Source organism: Poecile atricapillus, chromosome Z (assembly GCF_030490865.1).
Source record: "Poecile atricapillus isolate bPoeAtr1 chromosome Z, bPoeAtr1.hap1, whole genome shotgun sequence".
Classification (NCBI taxonomy): Eukaryota; Metazoa; Chordata; class Aves; order Passeriformes; family Paridae; genus Poecile; species Poecile atricapillus.
The window spans coordinates 9,334,960-9,360,449 of NC_081289.1; the positions used below are offsets into that span (position 1 = coordinate 9,334,960).

The 25,490-nt window shown below is 36.8% G+C and overlaps 1 protein-coding gene across 1 annotated transcript in view; it reads left to right on the plus strand.

Annotated features, from left to right (window-relative positions):
• The window catches only part of LOC131572759 (protein piccolo-like), a 309,016-nt gene that overhangs the window by 207,936 nt on the left and 75,590 nt on the right, over positions 1-25,490 (plus strand). Inside the window, exons 12-14 of the mRNA XM_058826081.1 lie at positions 21,267-21,375; positions 22,007-22,074; positions 24,561-24,772. Of these exons, the coding sequence (XP_058682064.1) occupies positions 21,267-21,375; positions 22,007-22,074; positions 24,561-24,772 (389 nt within the window). The remainder of the gene's footprint in view (positions 1-21,266; positions 21,376-22,006; positions 22,075-24,560; positions 24,773-25,490) is intronic.

Consider the following 25,490-nt stretch of genomic DNA (forward strand, 5'->3'; position numbering starts at 1 on the left):
TAGATTAGTAATTACTCTTCTCAAAATGCAGGAAACATTGCTCATGGAAACAGTGTGAGGGTCCTCTCAGAGCCACCTGCCTTCAAGAGTAGGTAAAAGCACATCCAATATCCTCAGCATCAAAGTCTAAATGTTGACAATAAGTTCATAAATGTACTCAGTACCTTTTATACTTTAATTCACCTGCTAAGAAAGAGATGTTCAGCTTTTCTAAATTTGTTGATTGCCTTTAATTCTGCTGAAAGTTTACCAGGCCACATGGCCTGCTCCCCTCAGGAAAGTATTTTAAATGAGTGGGTCTTTGGGAATGCCAGAGATCTCTCTCATCTTTTGAAAACTTCAATCTCAGGACTTTAGGATGCCTTCAGGAAATGAAATTGAGGTCTCCCTATTTCCTCTTTTCCCTATTTAATCATGTTTCTTTTCCCCTCACATATAAATTCTTACATATTCTTATACATTCAATTGCCACAATTTTCTTCTGTAAGAAGATTTGATACAGAGCTCACTCTCTCTAATGCCCTAATATGGGGTCAAATAACACTAGAATCATTCCTTAGATTGAGTCTGAGAGCCTTCATTTGGACTTTCATGGGATGGCACATCTTGTGACCTCTTGGATCCACAGACCATAGCCACAGTGTCAACAAGAATACTTTCTCACAAATCTGGAGCCAGTAGAGAGAACATGTTCACTGCTTGTCACCAAGCAACTTTCCACACCAAACTGACATATGAGATGAACAGAGCGTGCCAAAAACATGCTGTTACTGGCAAAAGAAGGCCACATCTAGACCAGTGGGAAGTGATTTCCACCCAAAGCAAAAAAAGATGGGGAAAGGAGAAAAGAGCTATTTGGATAACTTCCCTCAGAGAGCAGCCTGGCTCCCCACCTTCAGTTCACAGAAGAAAGAGGCAGACCCAGGAATCCCTGTCAGAAGCCTGCCTTAACCAGAATGCTCTGCAGTTCCCACCCATGGTGTGGACTTTGGCTTCTGACCTAGTTCACTTCAAGCATCAGGCTTCATAATGGAAGAATGTATGCTGAGTGATTCTTCAAAGGCAGAGAGGAAAAAGTCAGGGCTCAGTGGGACTCTTATCTATATGTGTTCAAGTATGGTTAGCACAGCTCTTCATTATTTCCAGAACAGGCAGTTAATCAAAAGGAAAATTATGATAAAGGCATAAGGACTTCTGACGATAAAGAGAGCAGCTGCATTGTTAGGTGAAAATCTACTACAAAATACCAATCAGTTGACCACCCAGAAATTAGAGTGAAATATGAGAGACTAAGAAATATGAAAGCCCTTGGTAGCAATTTTGAATCTGGGGAAGGCTGCAAATGAAAGCTGAAAGACAGCCAACATATTCATTGTGTTTAAACAATCCTTCATGCACAAAGATGTCTGCATTAAATGGAGAAAACTATACTATCTACAGTTCTTCCTCTGAGGAGAATGTCAATAAGGCTAATGAACAAACTAGAGAGGTGATGGTCAGTGTGGGAAAGTGATTAACTGTACTTTGGTTGTCTAGTATAAATAAGATGAATCTGTCCATAATCAAAATTGGGTAGAGGCAATTGGAATATTATAATCATTGTTTAATCTTTAAAGATTTTCCTGAGTTCTGGGCAATGACATCTTTGAATACAGGTAGCTTTCTCACTCCTCCAGTTAAAGGTGCCAACTAGGCAGCTTCCAGAATCTGTTTCACTTAAGCTTGCCCTGGGAATGTGTCCCTTCATGTGTTTTCAGTTCATAAATTTTCAATCATAGGTTTTCAAGATTTTAAGTCCTTGCCAAGCATGTTAATTTCTTTCAAGTCCTCTCAGGACAGCAAGATGCAACTGGATCCTGACCAGTCCATGAGAAGATAATAAAGAAAATGTTAACAGTTTTTCTACGAGTTGTTTGATACATTTTTGAATATATATTTGAATAGCACCAAATGCTGAAAAACAAGGCCAGACTGTCTCAGATGCTCTATTGCAAAGGCAGTACAGACATAATGGCTGTCCATCTTATCAAAGCTATCTCTTGTCACATTGCAGGCGTGCTTTGCATGTTTCTTGGAAGATGCAGTGTGACTGGAATGGTCATGGACACCTAAGTAGTTGGAAGAGCAGAACAGAAGCAATAAGTCACAGTTCTCTCTACCCTTGTCACACCTCCCTCTTATCCATGAGTTATAGATGAGCACAAGTGTAACTCTGGCTGATCTTGTATCAGTCACTGGCTGGTCATTTACTGGTGGGAAGTGCAATAGGCACCAGGTCTTCCTGAGTTTTGAAATACTGTAGTGAGCACTGCTTGCTATTTAGACAGCTAAAATTGGAAACATTGATTGGGGTATCACATTTTCCAGTCCCCATGAGGTAAAGATAGTAAAAAGCCAGCAACCCTTTTTGAGTGCCTCTGATAATTACACTTCTGGCAGAAAGTAGATAGCACGATGCAGCTCAAAAATGATGAAACAAAATGAAAAGGAGCACAAGAAGGCAAGGAAAAATTATCAGAAAAAGCACGGATCAAGTCTTAAATGTCCAGTAATAATCTTTCCATCCTTCATTTCCATTTCCATTTTGCAGTTTGGCGGCTTTAACTTATTACTGCATTGGAAAAAAATGTATTAACTTTACCCTGCTCTCTGAGTGTTAGTCTTTGTGATTTATTTTGCTATCCATGCTTATTCTGCTGGGACAGAAGAAAAGAGATCTTGCTCTTAACGTCAGGTTTCCGCTCTCTCAACAGGCTCGGGTTTCTCTGTCCCAGCAGAAACTGTCTTTATCAAAGATAATGTGCACAAAATAACAGGGTAGTGCCATTGTTTGGTTGTAAGCTTTGCCCTAAAGCTCTCTAGAAAGGACTCAATCTTAAAAATCCTAAGTAACTCCTTCAGCTGTAAATCTTAATTTACATAGTTGTGCTCCTCTCATCCATGCTTTTTTTTTTTTTTTTTGCCTTGTACTTCTTTTTCATAGGTAACAGTCAAAGGATAGGATTATTGTTAAGTGTGGCAATGGACATTCAATATATAAAAAATGCCTTTAAATGTTTTAAAATTATTTTTTTAAAGTAAATGAAGTTAGTAGAAAGGACACCCTGCCAAAGTGTATCATTTAACATGTTGGAATTAACCTAATACATGCTAGCATGAAAAAAACTGGTTTAGCCATTCCCTCCACTGTACCATTGACAGTGGTCTCAGTTCCATTCTTAACGTGGCAGGAGTTGAGTTGTTCCGAGAGTTTAGTTTGGCCTTTGGCTAAGATATGAGAAAGAAATAAGAATTATCAGAAGGAATGTGAATTGTTTCAGTATTTGTATGGCACTTATAGAAAGAAGTGGAAGTAGAAATAATTGCAGCATAAAAGATTGGCTTGGAAATTTATTGAGAGCTGGTTACTGTAACACTGTGCACAACTTTATTTACTAAGCCTCTTTTGTGGTGGTTGAAACACACTTAGAAAATAGCATTTTTCCCTGTTCAGAAAATATAGAACATATAGTTTAAGGAATTTTAGTTTAATCTTATAGTGTCAAAATGATAGTATTGGGATTTTACAAGGATACTTGATTAGGAAAATTCTTGAATACTTAAAAATACTAGTTACAATGAGATAAACCAGGTAATATGAATTTGTAATGTTTCTGCCTAGTAATTGGTGTATATTTAATTTTTCTGCAACAAAAATCTGCACAAAAATCAAAGAGATGTTGGCGAGTAATTTGCATCTAGGAAGTAGTTGAGCAGCTGTAAAGACTGAATTTTTAGGATCTTTTTTTATGTAATCAAAAGCAGAAGGGAAAACATAAGGTGTACTTATAAATTTTGTAAAGCTATGGGAAAGAAGCATTAAATGTAGACATATGACCAGTAAAAATACAGCCCCTTGCATAATGCCAGCTACCGATTTTTTCACTCCTGTATTTAGTCTTGTTACGTACCACATAAACTAGTCTAGCTTATACCTTCTTTATGATCAACAACTCTGAAAATAACTTGAACAAATAATTATTGATGCAAATCTATTTTGCTAGAAAAGGCATATTATACAAGTTGCAAAAGGAATTTGGATTCTTAATAACAAAGAAATATTTTTATCAAAACATCCCTATGGGGAGGGATTCTTTATAAGTCTTAAATTCATAAGTCTGATTTATGGAAACAAGAAAAATAACCTGACTGCTTCAATCAAAGGGAAGAGGCAAATACAGTCACTAGATATTCCAGAGTTAATGAAGTGAAGAACTATCACAAAGGTCATGAGAAAAACATTTGTCAGATGGTTTATCATACAAATTGTGGAAGATCACTGGTAAATGTCATTGGTGTCATAACTAGCTTTCAATAACTCTTCACTAATATCATATTAGAAACTACTACTAGCTATTGTAAAGTACTACTTATGTGGAGCTATGCAATTAGTAATTTTCAGATGCACAGCTTTTGGCAGCAGTTAATTTTCAGGACCTTGATGAACAGTTCCTGTTAGAAAGAATATCCAGGTACGTTTTGGAAAGAGCCCCCCATGCTTCCAGAGAATGTGCCTGAAGCTCTGTTTCTCTGAGCACAGCAGGTACAGCAGCAGGCAGTGTTGTCATCAGGCTGCCCACAAAGCTTTCTTGGCTCCTGTAGGCACCATGCAGCTTTCTGCTGTCCTCTGGGATCACACAGGTGATCACATCACATCACAGGTGCCTTGTGGTTCTTCTCAGACATTGGCAGATACCACCCAGCAATGTGAGCCCAGTCTTCCTGTCCTACTCTTGAATACTCACTCTTCTTCTGCTATATTCTGTGTGAGTACTTGTAAGGCTCAGTTGTCTCCATGGAAGAGTTTAATTCCTTCTTTCACTATTTTTAAGACACTGTGTTAAAATCAAGTGGATGTGTTTTTCTCAGAAGACACAGGTGTGTTTCTGTGTCAGTGCTCCCAATACACACTGGCAGAGGTGGCAAGAGGTCTGTAGCTTTCCTGGTTTGGGCAATGCTGGAGAAAAGATGGATTTAATTACTGCTTCCAAGATATGCAGGGATAAAGCTACATCTTCAGTCAAATTTCTTCAAGCATGTTCTATTCCAAAAACCTAATTAGATCATACATAAGATATGACTGGGAAAATCTTGTATGGGAATATTCAGATTTCTTTGAGAAGAAATAAACAGGTGATTGTATAATTTCACCTTAAACTGAGAAAAATGTTGATTAAAAATGATTACTCTTTATCCAGGTTTATAATTATGATGTTTGAGGATTACCATGTAAAATTACGTAAATATGACTTCACATTTCTGCATGAAAAATATCTACATGAACGGTACTTGTACTGTAAAAATACAACTTAAAATTCAATTGAAATTCAAGATACTGAATTGCAAATTATCTAATTTATTAATGACTAAAGCTTGAAAACATTTCATCAAGCAGAAATTGAGTCTTAAATCCTTATGTTTGCTACACATTCCAACAAAATAAAAACCTTTTGGAAAAAAAGAACTCTATTAAAGAATCAAAATTTTTGGTGATTCCTTTAAACCTTGCTAAAAGTAACTGATAACAGACATGTTTGAATTTGCTAATTAAAAAAGATAATATTTTTTTGCTTGAAATATTGCTTGAAAATTAGGAAAATGTGTTGTGTTTTTTTTCCCTGTACAGACCCTACAGTGTTTCAGGCAAAACTCATTGGGGTCTGTATTATTTCTCCTGGGTTGTAATGGAGTCATTCAGATACAAAATAGGCATAGGACAGTTTGATTTCTCTCTAAATACAATAGCAAGTGGAATTCTATTAAGATCTTTGGATTTTATGGTCCATTTGAAAACTTATGAAATTACCTTATAGGTACATTAATCTAGGTCTAGGTAACTTTTCAAACTGTTTTTTTTTTTTTTTTTTTTAGGTACTTAAATATTATCACTTCTGGAAAAATTGAATTAGTCATGATTTGGGTGGTTGTGGGGGATCTAATTGATTAGAAAATTCAAGTATGTGCAGACATTCAATTCAATAGGATCACAATAATCTTATAGTATAGCTATTTCCTCTGCATATTGGAGATCAGATTTCATGAATAATATGTGGTAGAATGAACATTTTTTAAGTCAGCATGTCCTGACATTTTCTTACGCAGAATCAAACTAGAATAGAAAATGTAAAAGACTTGAAGGCAAAGAGATTTCAGACAGCCAACCTTGGTGTCTGGCAGACATAGGCAGGTAGCAGTTATGTTCTCCAGGGTCTGAGCTCTGCTCAAGTCTCTGAAAGGACACCACATCTGTGAAGTGGTTCACGCTGCATTTGTAACATGTAGAGTGTTTCCAAGTCATCATAACAGGTGTAGCTGATCCTGACTGCTTTTGTGTGAGAATGCAGTGGTTCAGTACATGCCAAGGGAACAAGAAACCTCAGTTCCGGGCCTTCCCCAACACAGATGATGTTGAGTTGCTCAGATACTTCTGCTTCTATGGAGAGCTGTGTCTGAAATGGTGCTTACTATTGAATTTCATTAAAAACAAGTGGTTGAGACCATTTTGGTTTTACTTGGATATTGCTTTCTGATTTTCAGCTGGTCCATCTTCCAAATTATAGGGCCTAAGTTATTATTTAGTGTGGTAATTCAGGTACTATCTGGGGAAACTGTACTCTTTTGTCTTAGTGGAATGCAGAAGTGCAACACACGTACTTTTTATTGATCTCTACATTTTCCCCTGGCATTATTGCACATGTTCCATTTATTCCCCAAACCACATAGTTAGGAAACAGGAGCTTTCTTAAGAAGCTTATTTCCAATGAACCCCTGAAATGCTCCAGTCATAGCACTGTGGTCCTCATTCCAACCAAATCTTTTTTGGTGTATTACACTGACTTTAACAAAAGGGATTGTTCTTTAGTGTATTGTTATGTCACAAACCTTTTATGTCTAGTAAGTGCCTTATTCCTATATTTATAACATTAATCTTTCCTCTCTTTCGATGTCAGCACTGTCAGTCCAAAATAAAATGTGTAAAAGAACTCTATACTTTCATTCAGATCTTAAATTGGATTTTTTGAGTAATAGTATGACTTCATATGGAAAAGACAGGAGAAAAATGTCTGCCTTCTGATACTATAGAGGTAAAGAAAAAAGTTATTTGTAATTTTAGTGAAGTTTTCACAAAGATAGAGAATAATGAGGCTGCAGCTCTATGTTTACTTCTGAATGACAAGAAGAATTCTACTTAATATCCACTTACCTATGTAATATTATGGATATACCTATGAATTCTGACTCTGAGGGACCTTTCCCTGGAGACTTATTGCTGCCAAACAAAAAGGGAATGCTAGTAACCAAGAAGCATGAATCTTAAAATGTCCATAAGGCCTTAGAGATGATACAGGTAATTTGGTGATAAAGAACAATCATCCTGTAGTAGTAGAGTGGTTCCTTAGTTGTTGTACTAGAGTGTACAACAGAGTGTACCTTAGTCTTTGAAAGAGTGTTCCTTAGTCTTTGGAAGAGTGAAGAGTTCCTTAGTCTTTGAAAGAGTTGTTCCTTAGTCTTTGGAAGAGTGAAGTACTATCTGTTGGCTTGATTTGTTTTTCTTTCCTTTTCATAAATTTATTGCTAAGAGGCCAGTAAGGACAGAATAGAGATGCAGTAATAAACGTCTACAAAAAGAAACTCAAAGACACAGGGAAAAGATTTGGAGGCATTTTGTTTGCTCATGTGATTCTGCTCCCTTCCCATTCCAAAACAGCTCACATCATGAGGTAGCATGGCTAGAACAGCCTTTAAAGATACCCAGACAAGAAGGGTTAGTTTAGTACTGCCTGCAAGCTCTGTTCTATGAGGGTTCAACTTTCAGAGGCAATTTCTCTTTCTGAGAACTTCATCAGAGCCAGATTTCTAACAACTGCTGTGTTGCACAGCAGCACCCAGGCTGCTTTATCCCAAGCTTGTGAACTTTTATACTGCCCATGTGCAGTCAGACTGCATTACAAATGCACAATAAATATGGGACAGGCCTGTTGGAAGGGTAGGCTGACATCCACAAGGTGAAAAAGAGCAGGAAGAGGAAGAAAAAGGCATTAGGATGATCTACTTAGAGGAAAGGAAAGGTGAAAACAGAGGAAAGCAGTGTGGTGAAAAACAAACTCCCATGTTCATCATTTATATATATTCATGATATATGTTCAATATTAGAATCTATTTTAATGGGGAAGATGAGTGCCATTTACAATGACAGGGCCATTTGCAGGTGCTGACCAGTCACCTCAATGAACAGAAGATTTCATTGTTTCTTAGTTACTAGATAATGTGCTGAACAGCACCCCATGAAATTAACCTTTAAGATGACAGTAAAAGGAAATGAGTCATTCCAGGCAATGCTCATCATGGTGTGAGCTCCACACTTGCTAAATGAGTTCTGTCATAGTGTGGGTGAAGTGGAATCAATCCATATAATTCATACATTTGCTGCTCATACAGTTTTGGAACTGCTAAGTAGAAATAAGCATTGACTTACATCTAACTAAAGCAAAGTTATGTATTACATTAACTTGATTATACTTTTCAGATGGGTCTGAAGTAACTGAATAGAAAGAACTGAGAGTTCCTGAGTGTGTGAAAGGATAAAAGGAATCAAAATTCTAGGAAATTACTTTCATGACTGGTTTTAATGGGAAAGTAGAAACAGTTTTAGTCTTAGACAGTACTAAAGAAAGAAAAGATAAATCTTTCATCATCTTATTTGCAGACCACTGTAGTATTCCCAGAGGTATCAGCCTATCTCAGTGATAGTAATACCTCTGCAATTCACACGGTAGAAGCTGACTGATTAGTTGCAAAGCTGGGGCTATCTTCTGATTAAATAGCTGGAGAGAACATGAGACAAGAAAAACACTTCCCACTGTTTTGAAGGAGTGAAGGTCCAAAGAAGGAGCTGAAAACACCTTTGAGCATGATAGTGATCCTTCTTGGGTATGATGCAGGCAGACTGGCAGATATGATAGAAACAGCTTTACAGCAGATGAGCATGAAGCTCTATCTGGATGAATACCCTTCAATGGTGCACCTGGATGGGCTGCAATGCCACCTCAGAGGTTTTGTCTCTGAATGGAGACTAGCTAGGAGAGCACCTGACAGCTAGACCAGATAAACACTTCTCTGTTTCCTGCACTTTCCATAGATACGGAAAAATTTGGTGCCACCTAATGGACAACGCCCAGCTCCCGAATTCTGAATGTGTTTTACAGGAATGCTTATGCAAGGCATCTAAAAAGGGATCTACCTATATTTTTTAAAGATTCACATGAAGAATTTCTCATTCAATATCCTTAATCACATATCTTTGGATGCAATATGCATTGTTTAAAGGTGAAGACTTAATAAGCCTCATGGGTAATATGAAGATTTCTGTATTTGATGGCTTTAAATTTATGAATGGGGGTCATCTCACAGCTTCCTCAATTGCAGCAATATAGCAACACATAAAACTAAATTACTGCACCTAAGTGTTTTGATCTGTTTACAGGTGAAATTTAATTAGCTATTCTGTCAGTCCTATAAATTATTCTAGACCATCCTTAAGCAAGTTTACTACTACAGCTGCATGGACATAGCTATCTCTCTCAGTAGAAATCATGACTATGTCAACAAAACATTTAGCCCAAGGGGTTTATATCAGTATGTGTACACTTGCAGAGTATATTAGCAAAAAGGCGTTGGACTATGGACTATTACAATGACTTCCATAATGAGTAATACTGCAAAGATTTGATATTCCTGAAAAAGCTGTTAGTGATCACCTGATTACATGTCATGCTCTTCAGGAAGCAAAACAGGTAAGAAAACAAGAGTGTATCTCTCTGATCAGATGAGCCAGCAGAAACCGTAAATTAAACATATCTGTGATATCTGTATAGATGTATCATGTTTATATGTGTTGCAGGATGTAATATCTCCTCTTGCCCTTCCAGTAGCATCATTCCTAGCTGCAACATGAGCATTAGTATTAGAAGTGCAATTTGATCATCATGCTTCATTCTCAGCTGTCACTGAATTCAGTGGTACAAGTGAAATCATGGTCAGTTTGATGAATTCCGATTTGCAAAACTCCATGCTTTGAAGAGATGTTCTCTGAATGAAACCAATTTTCCATCTCCAGTTTACATTTATAGATTTTCAGGATGCATTATAGGTTTGGTAATTTTCATTTGCCTTTGAAGAGAGATACAGTAGAATTAGGAGTGTTCCTGAAGGCCTCCAAGCAAAGGACAAAGAAGAAGAAAAGTTGGAAATTGTATTTCTTTTGCTTCCATTCACTGGAATAAACTGGGGAAAAGAGATTGGACTTTTATTATTTTCTTTAAAATTTGTTGTATAAGTTTCAAGGTCAGTTTGGATGGGGCTTTGAGCAACCTGGCCTAGTGGAAAGTGTCCCTGCCTATGGCAGGGTGTTGGAAACTAGGTTATCTTAATGGTCCCTTCCAACCCAAACTATTCTATGATATTATGATTCAGTAATTCAATGCAATATTTATTATCATCTGTTAAAAAAAAAAAATCAAAATACATTAATTTGTTTCATTACTTTTCAAGAAAGTTATTATTAGTTTTGGTGAAGATAAAGAAATGCCTTTGAAATTGTATGAATTCATAGGCAATTTAGCAATTCCTTGCATACTTTTCACCAAAGAATTGCTCAAAGACTTTCATCTCTAAAGGATACAATATAATTTGTGACTCACTCTTTTATTGTATTCAGTGTGTTTGGGGGATTTGCAGTTTCAGTTGTCATCTTTTACTTCTTGCATACATTTTAGCTTATTTTTGCCTATTTACCATTGCATAACTGATTCACAATATTTCACATATGCAGTTGCTCAGCTTTGAGTGGAGGGTCCTTGAACTTAATTTTTCTGTAGAATAAAGAAAATATGTGATTTTTATTCTCTTAAATACAGCAGCTATTTTTCCTCCTTTTGCCTTGGAAAGAATATTTAGTGGTTTGATGTTAAAAAAGCAGGGGTGATTGTTTTATTCTTGAACAGTGTTTGACACTAGTAATTTTAATATTTGACACCTGGGAAAAAGACTCAGACATCTTCAAGAGCTTTGGTGAAATGAAAGAAATCTTAAATGATTAAGCAGTGAAGTGATCAAACTCCTTTGTCCTTGTTGACCCATAATATACATTCAAGCTTGAGTCTACAGATGAAATGTCAGTTTAACATTTATATTTGACACTTTAAAAAAATAATGCTTGATATTTCACTTGGGCATATATTTGAAGGAGAATAAGCTGCTGCAATACCCAGTAAAGTTTAATGTGAGGATGCCATGCTCAGGGTTTGGTAAAAGTTCAGTGTTTAATGTGGTTTTGATATGCAATTAAAACAGACAAGTTTGAAGAATTAGGGGGAGAGGTTGTCTTAGGGCTAGTGTGTAGTTGCTAAGTGGAGATGATGAAAGCATCAAAGCAGCCTTATTGCTTATTGTTGTTACAGGACAAGGGGTGGCCTGTTTGTGCAGCAGTTTCTGGCTGCAGTGCAGTAGCAGGAGCAGTGGGTCAAGTACCTGCAGCACCCCATGGTCACAAAGCACTTGGGCTGGGACACATCATTCCAGCACCTTTCCCACCTGTACCTGCCACAGCTCCATCAAGCCCAATGCTCATCATTCGACCCATCTCAAGAACATAAACCACATGTCATAGGCTGTCTTACTCCTTATGAGTTTTGATGCTGTTGCTTCAGCAGAAAAGCTCCTATGTCCCTTCAGGAGACTTGAAAGTGAGCCCTGAACTACCAGTCCTGTCCTCCTTTCAGTGGTCACCTGCTGCAGGCAGCTCCTTGCAGGGCATTCCTGTGTCATGCTTGGGGTAACACCAACTTCCCCCATGAGGAACTACTTTCCCTGGAGTGGCAAAAATTTAATTTATACAACTACAGCTATCAGTCAAGGAATGTGGTATCATAAGTTTGTTTTGCTTTTCTTCCGGATGCTTACACAGTGAATTCAGTACATTAATTGTGATTGTAAGAAACACATAAATACACAGGGACTGGCTGGTAAGAGTTCATTTGTTTTAGTGTAGATAATGAGAAGAAATAGCAGCTGCTGCTAATCAGTATGCATGTGAGTATTCATAGAAGTTGATTAGGTGTATAGCTGCCAGATAATCACCCTCCGATCTTGCATGTACAGAATAGCTTCAGTAATTTTGCATTCAAATTTCTTTTAAAGAACCCTACAGAGAATGACAAAACCATGGGTGTAATCCTGCATCATTTATTTGCAATTCTATTTCATCATGCATGAATTCTACATTTATTACAATGAAACTATTTATAAGAGTAATGCTACTTCTTTGATCGAGTACTGCAGATCAAATTTGTATAAAGAGATGTTAATAAAAAAAATTCAGCTGACAATAACAAGTATGCTGAAGATGTGTAAACATCAACAGAATTACATTCTAAGATAGTGAGAAGAATATGAATTATTTTAAATTATTTGAAATTAAATTTATATGTTTTATATTATTTTAAGACAATTTTAGTTGTGTATCATGGACCATTCTCACTGAGATGTATGACAGTCATTTCAGGGGCTCACTTTCCTTTCTCTAATTTGTGTTGCAGCTCTGCAGGTTTGGTTTTACCCTGGTAGGCAGCTATGCCCCACGCAGCCTTTCTCTCATTCCCCTGCAGTGAGGTGGGAGGAGATCACTCTATCACATCAAAACCAGTACAGCCAGTAAAACTGCACCCTTAAATATGACCATGCACAAGTTTGCATACCTAGATAGATTAGATCTCTCTGATTCTACTCATAAAATCTACTTGAAAACCACATTTAACCAAATCAAATATTTTTTTAATCTTAGTTCCTGTGAGCAAGAAAATTCTTGGGCTTCCAGGAAAGGCTACTTTGGGATCTCTGATCTTGGCTGAGCCAAGCAGCCTTAACATCATGAGGGAACTTTTTTGCTCTGAACCCAGCACCAAAATTGGACTATCATTAATGTTGTTAATCAGATGTTCCTAAAAATGAGTTTTGTGCCTCCATCTATCATTAAACTTGGAAGAACAAGTAATTATTGGAAACTGAAATCCTGCAGTTTTTCAACTTTCTGTTAAAATGATGGTTAGTTCTAACAGGTAATTATTAGTATCTCTCATTTTTTTCTAGCACATATGGAACCTGTACTTCTTCAAGTTGAATAATCCTAACATTTATCACTAAATTCCTTTATGAATGAGTTATATGGATACAAAAGTTGGAGAGTTAATACCCAGCCCTTAATACTTCACAGGTACTACCTCCTACAACTCTGTTGTTAGTAAGATTTTTGGTGCACTTAGCTTTACTAATAGCACTTGTCACTTGGACATCTCAAAATCAATGTTCAATAACATTATCTTTCCACTGTTCCTTTTAATATATAAAGAAACTGAGGCACAAAGGGACTAACTGGTGTGCTTGTGCTGCTCACCTGGCTGGTTGTAGCAGAAGCAGAGCTAACAGCTCAGTCTCTGATAGTGCCCCATTTATTCCCTTCACCTGAGTTTCACTATCTTTCAGTTCCTTCTTTTCATTGATAAGGTACAGCTGTCAATTGGCTAAACTGAGAAAAAAAAGTCCTTTTCATTTTCTAGGACAGATTTATCACTTTAGATGACAAAGGAGGGAATCAATACACACATTTTTAGGTGTCTAGAAAGTAAATATCTTACCTCACCTTGTATTATGGGCTCTTTTTCTAGCCATAAGTGGAAGAAGGATACCCAAGGGATGTGATTCATCTCATTCCAAATGGGAGTCAGTTGAGATGAGCCATCCTAAGAGGAACTTGCCTCTCTTCATTAATTAACTACTCAAAATTCCTAGAGAGCTACTGAGGCAAGACACGTACCTTTTTACAGCCAAAAATTGGTAAATTGACTCTAAGCCCAAAAGAAGGTAAAAGCAAAGCAGCTGTGTGTGTATGCAGACAGTTGTTCCCTGCAGACATACATACTGCTTTCCATGCTCTTTTCTTTATTGTTCTAAATCCATTCAAACTTAGATGAAGAATAATAAAAAAGATAACTTTATGCATTGTCACTTGTGGTTCACTTGTGGCTTCACTTGTGGGTTGTTGAAACCAGTCAATAATCAAACAAAATTTTTCTGCATACTTTCTACAGCTCTGGACATGTATATGTCAGGAAGTTGTACAAACATGCATTTAGCTTCTACAAGAGAAACATAAAACATATTTATTGAAATAGTCATTCCAATGATGGAAAAATTTAGCTAAGTTGATTCAGAGATAATATCAGGCATTTACCTTACCTTCTGTTACAAAGAACATAATTTCCAAAAAACTTTATTTAAAAGGAGAATTATATGCATTATATGAAAAATAGATACATACAGGTCATGAGAACTGCATAGCACTGGCCATAAATTTGTATTCCCTTTCCTTATCTTTCAGGTTACATGACTCTCAAAACTGAGATAATAGTGAGTAAATTCTACTTTATATTTGAATAAACACATAGTGTCAGAACTGTAAAATTACTCTCAGGGTACAGAGGATGATTATCGACAGAGTGTCTCCTATTAAAACACATCAAGTAAAGATCACTCTATTCCCTGTGACAGACTGGCATTTTGAGGTCTTCAGCTATTCTCATTAAGACTTGACTTTTTGCTTAAACAGTGGTGTTTACTTACTGTGAGTCACAAAAACTTTCTGTTCTTGTTTCTATAGGACCTTAAGTAGCATTGGCATGTGATGCATAACCATGGCCTTTGCTCATTCCTAGCACACTTCAAGTATTTAAATTATCCAAATAATTCCATTATTTTCTGAAGTGGCCTCTGCAGTCCCTTGGTCTTGGAGACCACCTAGGAATTCATGGAGCAAGAGTTCGACCCCCAGCCTCTTCAGAAAGCCTCAAGAGACTCAGCATGTTGGGGGTCCTCATTTAAGAGCAATTTTGGCATTAGTTCTTTCTCTGTTTTATATTTCAAATATACCCCTTCTCTCCCAAGCACCAAGATGTGTATCTGCAAGTGGTGTGTCCAGAGAGCAAGGGATGCCAGCTGCTGAGTCTACTTCTCACCCTCTGGGTTTGTAAGTTGACAGCTGTGTGATGGTCTCAGAGATGTACCTGTTGCACACTTTCAGAAGCTGATAGTTCTCATTTGTTTCTCTACCTCATACTCCTACTGGAAAATGTTGCTGGGTTACTCTGTCCTTTTTTCCTTATCTTGGGGTCTTTGCCCTGTTCTTTATCTTCCTGACAGTCTTTTTATAGTTTCAGGCTGCACTTTGATTTAGTCAGTGCTCTGCTGAAGTATGGTTCTGCCTTAAGCTGCTTTTCCTTACCTGAGCAAAGTGTCCTGTGAAACAGCATTTTAATGAATTAGGATCTTGATGACATGCTAACCTATGTGGTATGAATCTCTCTTTTCTCCCAGCAAAATTCTTCCGGGTGCTCTACATGCATAAATTTGCACTTTTTCTTCATTTGGAGTCATAGAATATAATCACAGAATACCTGAGCTGGAAGGGGCCCAGAAGGATGATCGAGTCCAATGCCTGCCCCTGCACAGGGCAGTCCAAAGCATCACACCATGTGCCTGAGAGTCTTGTCCAAGTGCTTCTGGCAATCTTGGTGCTGTGACCACTTCCATGAGAGGCCTGTTCCTTTTCCTAAGATCCAGCCTAACTCCCCGGGCAGAACTTCATGCCATTCGCTCAGGTCCTGTCACTGGTCACCAGAGAGGTCAGTACCTGTCCCTCCACTTCCCCTTGTGAGGAAGCTGCAGACCATGACTGGAGCTCTCCTCAGTCACCTCTTCTGTAGGCAGAACAAACCAAGTGACCTCAGACTCCCAAGACCATTGAAAAATCTTTGAGAGAGGTCTCGTGATGACAATAGAACAGTGTTCTATATAGACTTTGACAGGTTTGCTGCCATAATTTATATTCGTAGGCAGAATAGAAGCTAACTAATAAAGACAGAGTGATTCTTAGCCATACACTGTAACTTCTTCAAGAGCTGTTTGTTTGCATCTCATGACATGTGATTCTTGCCCCTGCAAAGGAAAATTTCAAACCCAAATATCACTCTATTCACAAATGTAACTGAAAGAAGACTCACAGAACTGCATATATGTAAAGAAGGATAAATTATTCCTCAAAAAGGGAAATTGAAATAAACCTCACTGAATTCAGAATCCACAAATATAAATATATAATGCAGGCAGGGATATACTAGTATAAATTCCAATCTGGCATTAAACTCCCAAGAAAATAGTGGTTTTAGCTATTTACCATTCATGAAAGAGACAGCAAAGAGAAATTTCTGCAGCTTTGTTGTTCACTGATGTTTAGGTGAATCCTGAGGTGGCTTGGAATTAACAGACTTTTTCATTCTATCATATATTATTACATATTTAAAAAAGTCTGAATTCATAGTTTTTAAAAGTAGAAGGGGTTTTTTTGAGCACAGCCTAATAATGAGTTGTTTAAGACTTTCAAGTCAATTACAACATTTTACAGGAAGCTCATTTCTCTAGCAAAATCATTATAATCTCTTATATGATGTTACTGAAAACAAAGTAAATACACTCTGCTTCAGTGAGCTCTGCTGCAAAAAACACTTGTTTTTCTAAAACACTGAATAATTACAATGCACCACAACATTTTGTTGAGCATGGTATAACTCATCATCTGTCTGCAACTCTAATGTAAACTAATCTTTGAGGATGTAGTAATGGTGAAGGCTCTATCAACTTATCATTTATATCATACTTGTTTTCATAAACAGTAACTCTAAGCTTCTTTTGACTTGCAAGGACTTCAATTAGGTCACACAAATGCAAGCAGATCATCACTTGTTGCTCTAGCATGGTTCAGACTGAAGGGTGATCTATGGAATCATGTGCCAGTACGTATCTAAATCTGAAGGCAGTGCTAGGGCATATAGATGCCAAAAAATGCCAAGTACACCTCAAACACGAGGTTGATTTGCTCTGGCCATACTTTTATAAATGTCATTTTATAGTGGTATAGCAGCCATGAGGCTTAGGAGGGTCCATTATATAATTTCTACTCGATAAAAATATATCCATTTTTAAGAATCATGAGTGTTGTCCATATAATAATTATTGTAATAAGTGGAAAATATTCAGCCTGAGTGTGAATGATGAATGGAAGAGAAAGTTAAGGTGTTTACAGAAAATAATGAGTTTTGGTGTGATTCATGCCCAGCAGTTTGGGAAAATATATTAACACATTGACTTTCATCAACATATTTTGAGCCATCAAAAAGGTTTAGAAATAAAAGAAAAATAACTGGAGAGCATAGACCGTAAAGTAATTTAGTGTTGAATATCAGACTGCAAATTTATGTTGTTTCTTCTTATTCTGAGTGCACATTTAACTTTTATAGCACTTTCTGGGATTTCAAAGTAATGTTTCTGAATTTTAATTCTTACATGATATACAAAGATACTAATATTCACATCTTACTGATTGAAGTTGCTAGTCTATAGAGTTGAATTTCATTTTCCTCTGTGAACATTGAAACATACAACAGTGAAAAATGCAATTCAAACTTACATGTTTATTATGCATAAGAATAAACAATACAAACTATGAAGAAGCAGAGAATGAACCCCAGCAATCTGTGGCTATGGTACAACCAAAATCAGAAGCTGTATTCTAAGACTGTAATATTTATATATTTTTAAATTCCAGTAGGACAGCAGTTCTGAGACTTTAAAATGAATGTAAAACTAATAGGTTTTAGACACAAGTAGAGTTGCAAATATTTACAAACTCAGTGACACAGCAAACATCACTTTTCCATTTCTTGGATGCCTTGGTTATACTGAATAAGGGAGGCTGCAGTATTATAGTGTATTCAAAGTGACTGAGATTATAATAATGAACATTGTGTTACAAAGGGAAATAAAATTCAAGAGATGTTCAGTAGTTCAGTTTAATATTTCTGTATTTGAATCAACTATGTCAAGACTCATATTTAGAGAAATCAAATCTTTGGATGATTTTCAGATTCCTTTCAATTTCAACTTTAATCATGCAGCTAGCTTATGAGTCTGAATGAGTCTGAAAAGGAGAGAAAATATTAGAAATCATGTAAGATGGGTGAAAACTTAGATAAATATTGTGCCTTCCAGTTGACAGAAACTCTAATATAAAGATCTATTCTACTGGCATATTTTATAATTTGGTTTGTGCTGTTTTATCAGTAGAAATGTTATATCTACAACCACATTCAGTTTAACAGTACAGATTTATCACCCGGGTGATGGAATGGAAGATATATTTATTGAGAGTGTGGGAGCTGATATTGCTAAAAATAAGTTGTTGCTCACCCAATAAAATAATAATGAAAGGAAGATGCTAGAAGAGATTATGTATTTGATTATGAGGACAATTACTAGTACTTCATCAATCAGCAGAGTTTCCATGGAGCAATGCAAGTTTTCTCATCTTCCTATTTTTTTGTATTCTTTACCTACTAAACTTTTGGAAATGTGACTATCATGTTCCAAGTACTAAAGACCAGTGACAGAATGTGATTGGTTTTAGGAAGAAAAAAAAACTATCACAAGTCTCTTGTGACTTCCCAATACTTTTTTTTTTCTTTTTTTGTTAATTAGAATTTAGTTCCTTCTGAAGGCTTTCTTTGTAACATTACCTTTTTTATTTTTTGGTTTTTTAACAAAATGTATATAGCAGTTACATGCTGAGAAAAGAGAAATCAGCTTCTTGCCTGCATTTTTTTCTCCTTCAACCCCAGGGCTATCAGTCTGATCAGTTCAGTCATGTTTAAATTTCTTGATTCTAAACATTCATGCTTCCACAAGGCACACAATAAAAAGAAAATACCCCTGTACTGACAGCCTGGATCTCTGTGTTGACTAAGGCTGTTGAAATTCCATTTCCTTTCAGTTTATTGTTTTTTTCATGTGTGTGTGACCCTTCTGACCACTTGAGTGACTGCAGTGCTGTTGCACACACTGTTGAAACTCTCACCAGTGGAAATATGACTTGGTTTCCAAATCCTGGCACTGCAGTGGTACTCAGCTAAGCTCTTCCTGCTAGTCTTTTAAATTAAAGGGAGTTGTTGATGATAGCCTTACTACTCCCTTGGTAAATTTTCTTCTGAAGCTATACCAGCAGGCTGTGATAAACCCAGGGCAGTAGCTCAAGGAGCTCATAGTATTTTGTTGATAAAGCTTTTTTTTATTATATATATTTTTTTTTTTTTCAATAGAAGGATGTTAACTGCTCTCTCAGATTTCTAAATCTTTCAACTTTTGTTCTTGTTCTTTGCCACTACATGGAAGTGGTGGTTTTGCTTGTCTTAATTATGAGGTTCATAATGTGATACATTGCATCCTATGCCATGATAGTATTGAGGGCACACATTAAAAAAGAAAGACAAAAATAACTTCACTTCCTTCCTTTCTATAAGCCTAAACACCAGGCTCATGCTGTTATATTGGTATGACTGAAAATCAGGGGGAAATGAATTTGCTCATAATTATTGTTGCTTTATTCCAGAGGAACTGAGTTTAAAATCAGATCTGCTTTAACAAGCAAAAGCAAGATCATGTTTTTGAATCATGGCCGGTAAATGAAAGTGGCTAAATTTTAGGAATTGTCAAATCTATTTTAATGTTAGGCAGCTGGCTTTACTGCCTTCTGAGCATCACTTTTTAGTTATTCTGCATTGTTTGTTTTTCTGTAAACTTCTATAAACAAAATGATAAATTCTGGCTGACAACAGTTATGAGCAATTCTGATATTTCAACTCCTAATTCATGGAATCATATGGAAAATTTTGGAATATAAATGTGTATATTTATTTCTCATATTCTTTCATTGTCAAATAATTTACTCTGATTTATTCCATTTTTTTTTTCATTATATTTGATTTAGCAGCATGCTTTTCTATGAGTTTATCTCCATATTTCACTTCATTTTTTTTTCCCCCATTTGTTATATGCAACAGCACAGGATTTTGAGATTAAAATATGACCCAGGTGAAGACTTGGTTTTATCTGTGTAAGTGGTAGCAAGCTAAGTGTTTGTGGTTTTCTTTGCTGTGTGGGTGATGTGGTTTTTCAGATGTTTTGTAATGCATTGCTTTTAGTGGACTATTAATAATTCAGTATCTTGTCCCATTAAGCAATTTTTTCCCACTAAAGCCAAAGGCTTGGACTTTGACATTTGTACATTGATAAGAAATTAATCTGTTTGGAGTCCTCCTTATGAATAATTAATTCAAAATATGAACCCGCTTCTCAGAACCTCAGTTGTAAGTCCCAGATATGAATCTAGGTTTTGATTTGTGTAAGAATTTCACCTTAACCAAAAGATTTCTTATCAGAATATACCTCACATGATTTATAGAGGGATTGACTCTGCAAATACTGAGCATAAAACTTTCTTATATAGATACATTGAACCATACTGAGTCTCCTGACTCAGTCCTAGGACACTTGGAAGACATAAAAGATTAGATCAGTATTCAGTATTTTTAAGCCTGATTAATATAGTTCTGTTTATATCCTCCACAATGAAGTATGTTCATCTGTTTTGTTAATTTTTTATGAAAAAAGATATGGAAGAAAAATTTAAACATGAATACTACCAGGCTGATGTTTGAAATGTGAAGGCACATTTTTTTCATTAAAATCAGTTATTCCAACAGCCTTCACTTTTTTTTTTATTTTAATTTTTCTATGGTAGAGAGTAAAGAAAATGTACTGAGAATTAGCTAATCATATTCAGAAATTAATTCCATTTTGAGGCTCAGTTTCTTTGCAGCATTTTGTCACTGTAGGAAGCAGTTATCTTCCAAGACCACAGCTGGCCAGGAAATGTCTGATATATAGAATATTTTAATTTCTTGCCATGCTGGTAGGTGTGCATGTTTTTGACATTGGAAAAATTTTTCGCTATCACACAACCCAGACTGTGGAGAGTGCATGTATACTTTGAATTGAGAGAATTAATCTCCTGTCTTGTTTCAGCAGGTAAGTTATAGCTAAAGGGACAATAACATTCAACAGGCTAATCTGTGTGAAGTGAAAGGGCTTTGCTAATGTCCTGTGCCATTTAACAACATTCACTGACTGTCACATCAAATAGTCTTGTCAAAGCAAGGCAAGAAGAATCTAACTGATGCCTTTGTCAAAATCTAAGCCCTTGACCTCTTGCTGTTTTGCTTTTTTAGGAATGCAGGTGCTGGAATGGAATGGCATCCCCTTGACTGGAAAAACTTATGAAGAGGTCCAGAGCATTATTATTCAACAGAGTGGGGAAGCAGAAATATGTGTAAGACTGTGAGTTTTTCCCCATCTTTCTGTTTCCATTTCTTTTTGGCTTTTCATGGCTTTTGTTTTTGTTTTTGTTTTGTTTCAATTTTTTTATTTTTAATTTACAGTTGTTAAGGTGGAACCTTTGTTAGGACAAAGCATCAATGTAATAATAAGCAAGAGTTCACTGTGACTGTGGGAGATCTTTTTTGTTCTGTTTTTCTCTTAAAGTCAGAAGGAGAGATAAACTGAATCAGATGCTAGTAATTATGCTTTTATAAACAATGATGATTCCATTGTCAGGCCACAATCTCCTCTCATGATAAACATACAGTTCACTGAGTTTACAGGTGTTAGAAAAAAAAAGGTAATTTAGTAATAACTTGACTTTTAGTGAAATCGGTATCCTTTAGATGAAAGTCATTTAAGCATCATGAGAAATGCATACACTTGCATTAAATCCATTAAAGATTTCACCTTAAAAGAAGCTTTTCCTCTCAGCTCTTTAACAGCATTGCAAATATATATCTGCTAAGAAGGGACCATGCTTGGGAGCTGCTTTCTGTCATGAACCACTATTCATTTACCTACTTAATACAATAATGAGGGTATGAGGAAAGAGTTTCTTTTGTCTCAGGCTTCTAATTGCTTTCTTTAGGGACCTGAACATGCTCTCGGACTCTGAGAATCCCCAGCACCTGGAGCTGCATGAGCCAGTAAGGGCAGGTGAGAGAAAATAAGTTGCTTTCATACTGTAGGACAAGATAGCAACTGAAAACTGGATGTGATATTAGCTGGTATATTAGTATTGTAAGCTCTGGTAAGGTAGTATGTTTGTATTGTAAGCTCATGCCAAATATTGTCATGGGTAGAAAGGGGACAGTGCCTTATAAAAAAAGGCAAGACGAGGCAGAGGCATGCTCAATGAGTTTGCACACAACACCAACTTGGGCAGAAGTGTTGATCTGCTGGAGGGGAGGAAAGCTCTGCAGAGGAGTCTGGGCAGGCTGGATTGATGGGCCAAGGCCAATTGCATGAGATTCATCAAGACAAATTACCAGGTCCTGCACCTGGGTCACTACAACCCCAGGCAACCTTACAGGCTGGGGGCAGAGTGGCCCAGAGGAAAAGTACCTGGGTGCTGCTGTAAACTTCACATGTGATATGTTGTTGTCCTTTTTTCCTTCTGTTTCCCCTAAAGTTTGCTTTGCCCAGCCCCTGGGTTTGCACCTGTGCCAATACCCAGCCAGTGAGTTGCTGGTGTCCCCAGGGCCTCTGCCATCCTGTGTCCAAACTTGCAGCACTCTGCTGTCACCCCAGGCCCCTGCTCCTATAACCTGCATTATTAATCTGGAGTCATAAATGCCACAGTCTGCACAGTGCAATTATAGCTGTGCCTTTATATATCAAAATAAATAAAAATAGACACTCTACCATACCACTATACAAGGAGAAGTGTAACTCAGACAAATTTAGGTCATTGCCATCTGGTCATTAGACATTTGCTGTTGCAGCCAGAGAGGCTAAAACAAAGCTCCCAGCAGGTCCTAAGGCCTATGTTCATAGAACCATAGAATTGTCAATGTTGGAAAAGACCTCGATGAGAATACCTGTTAGCTTAACACAAGGTTTGTGGCCTGCTATAGGTGACAAAAAAAACATTTACTGGATACAGGGATGCAATAGCAAGTAGTCAGTTTTGTTATGTGTGTTCTAAGATGGCAGTGCTTTTGGGGGAATTTCCTGCTATTCAGTCAATACCACAGCTTCAGGCTTCAGTCATTGGATGCATCATATCTAAGCTAACTTTGAATCAACGTCCACAATCTTGCTAGTAATGCAGCCCCTCAGCAAGCTCAGTGCAGACTGAGATTCCTTCACTCACCATTCCAGGGCTCTGCTCTGGGTTCTGTGGTTTTGTGGCTGTTCTTTTATTAATCAGTACCTAAATTATCTGGATTGAATCCTCCATTTTCTAACCATGTACAATTTCCTAGCTATTAATATATTTACCATCAAGCTACCTTTAGTTGAAAATTGATGTTATTGATAATAATTGAAAGCAAAGACTAAGTATGACAGAGCTTTGAAGCAGAGCTACCTCCATTTTTTTTTTTAAATTTGTGAGCAGATTAAAACCACCAAAAACATTGAAAGACACTGAAATCAGTTTTGGAAAGTACAAAAACTAGAATAAAACAACTTTTTAATTAATGAAAAAAACTCATAATGAGAAGGAACAGAAATAAAAGAAAATTTTTCCATTCTTGCAGTCATGCTTCCTCCTAGTCTGGAAATCTTCTAGTGGTTTCTAAGTTGGAACAACTCCGTAGAGTTCTTGCCATTACCTCTGAGGTTCGGCAGACTGTACTTTAGAGAGGAGCAATCTCCATTTTCTCTGAAAGAATAATGAATTAGCCAAGAAGGCAGGATAAGGCTAAAGTCTTGTTTTAAACCTCTCATACTTCTGAGAACCTGGGAACCAAGCTGTGCCTAGCATCCTCTTAACTCTATTCAGTCTAGCATATATGAAACTTGACTTCATTTCTGTGTTAAATAGAAATTTCTGTCTTGAAAAGGTAAATTCCTCCCACTCATTCCTGGGCAGCAGAGAGGGCAGACTCCTACTACAGATGCGTAAAAAAGGTGTGAGTAACAAGGAAAGATGAATCAGGGCTTTTAGTCTTCATTTGTTTACAATTTTTCTTCTATGATTAATTTGTTTAAGTAAAGTTTTGAGGCTTTTTTCTCTTTATTTTTGTATAAATTATCTCAGGAGCAGTTCTGTTCAATGTCTGTTTGATTAAAAAAAGTTAAATGAGATTTAAACCTTTTACAGGAAAGTTCCTATACTTAGTGAAACTGGACCAGTTATTGAATTGAACACAGGCCAGTCTTTAAAACTGTCATTTGGTCCAGTTTGATTCAACATAATCAGCAAAGCCTCTTTTTCTTCACCTAGAAGTACCTCCTCAGAAAGCTTTTTAGGTAAACAGCACTGATAAGTAGCACTAGCACAGAAGGATTGGATTTAGGATGTCAGTATTCTGGGAGAGATGTCTATTTTTCATAGGATGCCTTTTGTACCTTCAAAGTATACAGGCAGATGACATGAAAACTTGCAAGGGTTGTTATGCTGTCCCTATAGCACGGCAAGATGGATTTGGATGTGCTGGCAATTATCAATACAAACCTCTCTTGCTTTAATCCAGTAGATAAAGCGAAGTCCCCAGGGGTTGATCCCAAGCAGCTGGCTGCAGAGCTCCAAAAGGTTTCTCTACAGCAGTCGCCTCTGGTTGCTTCTTCAGGAGTGGAAAAGGGATCTCACGTCCACTCTGGAACCGCTTCTGCCACCTCCAGTGCTGTTCCTAGCCCTGGTCAGCCAGGTTCTCCCTCAGTGAGCAAAAAGCGGCACAGCAGCAAGGTAAGAAATTTCCAAGTTATGTAGCAAGAATATTTTGATGACAGGAAGAAACTGCCTGTTTATTTTATTTAGTATATCAAGAAATTCCAGCACATCTTGGAAAACTCATTTCCTGGATAACAATGAATATTGCAGTTAAAATATTGAATCTGGACATAAAGAAAGATTACATTATTTATCCAAGACATTTGTCCCTCTCTAAAAAAACCCAACAATATTACTGTTTTTAAACAAAATAACTGTCCTTTACAGCCTTTGTTGCTCTTGCTTTTTCTCTGCATCCTACATGGTGGTGAGGTACTATTTGTGCTAAAGAAGCTGATAGTACTAAGACCATAATTTCCCTCTCTGTACTAAACTACTGCTTAAAGTGTTACAAGCTATGAATAATCATAGCAATAGTAAGTAAGTCTATGAAAGCCAGGGAAAGACTGAAAACAAAATTTACCATTAAAATGTGTTTTGTCACTATCTAATTCCTGTGAATTTGCCAAGCATAATTTCTCATTTTGTTTGCCACATCCTGTGGCAAAGAAATTCTTCTTGTGCATCTGCACACCTAAAAAGGGAATACTGGGAATTCAGTAGCATTTTTTCACAGTTGAAACTGAAAACTAGATCATAAAGTCATCTGTCACATTTTTACATTTTGTGTCAGAAAGTCCAGACCTGAAGTGAAACTCAGTTCTGTGAAGACTGCATTTGCTTATGCAATTTG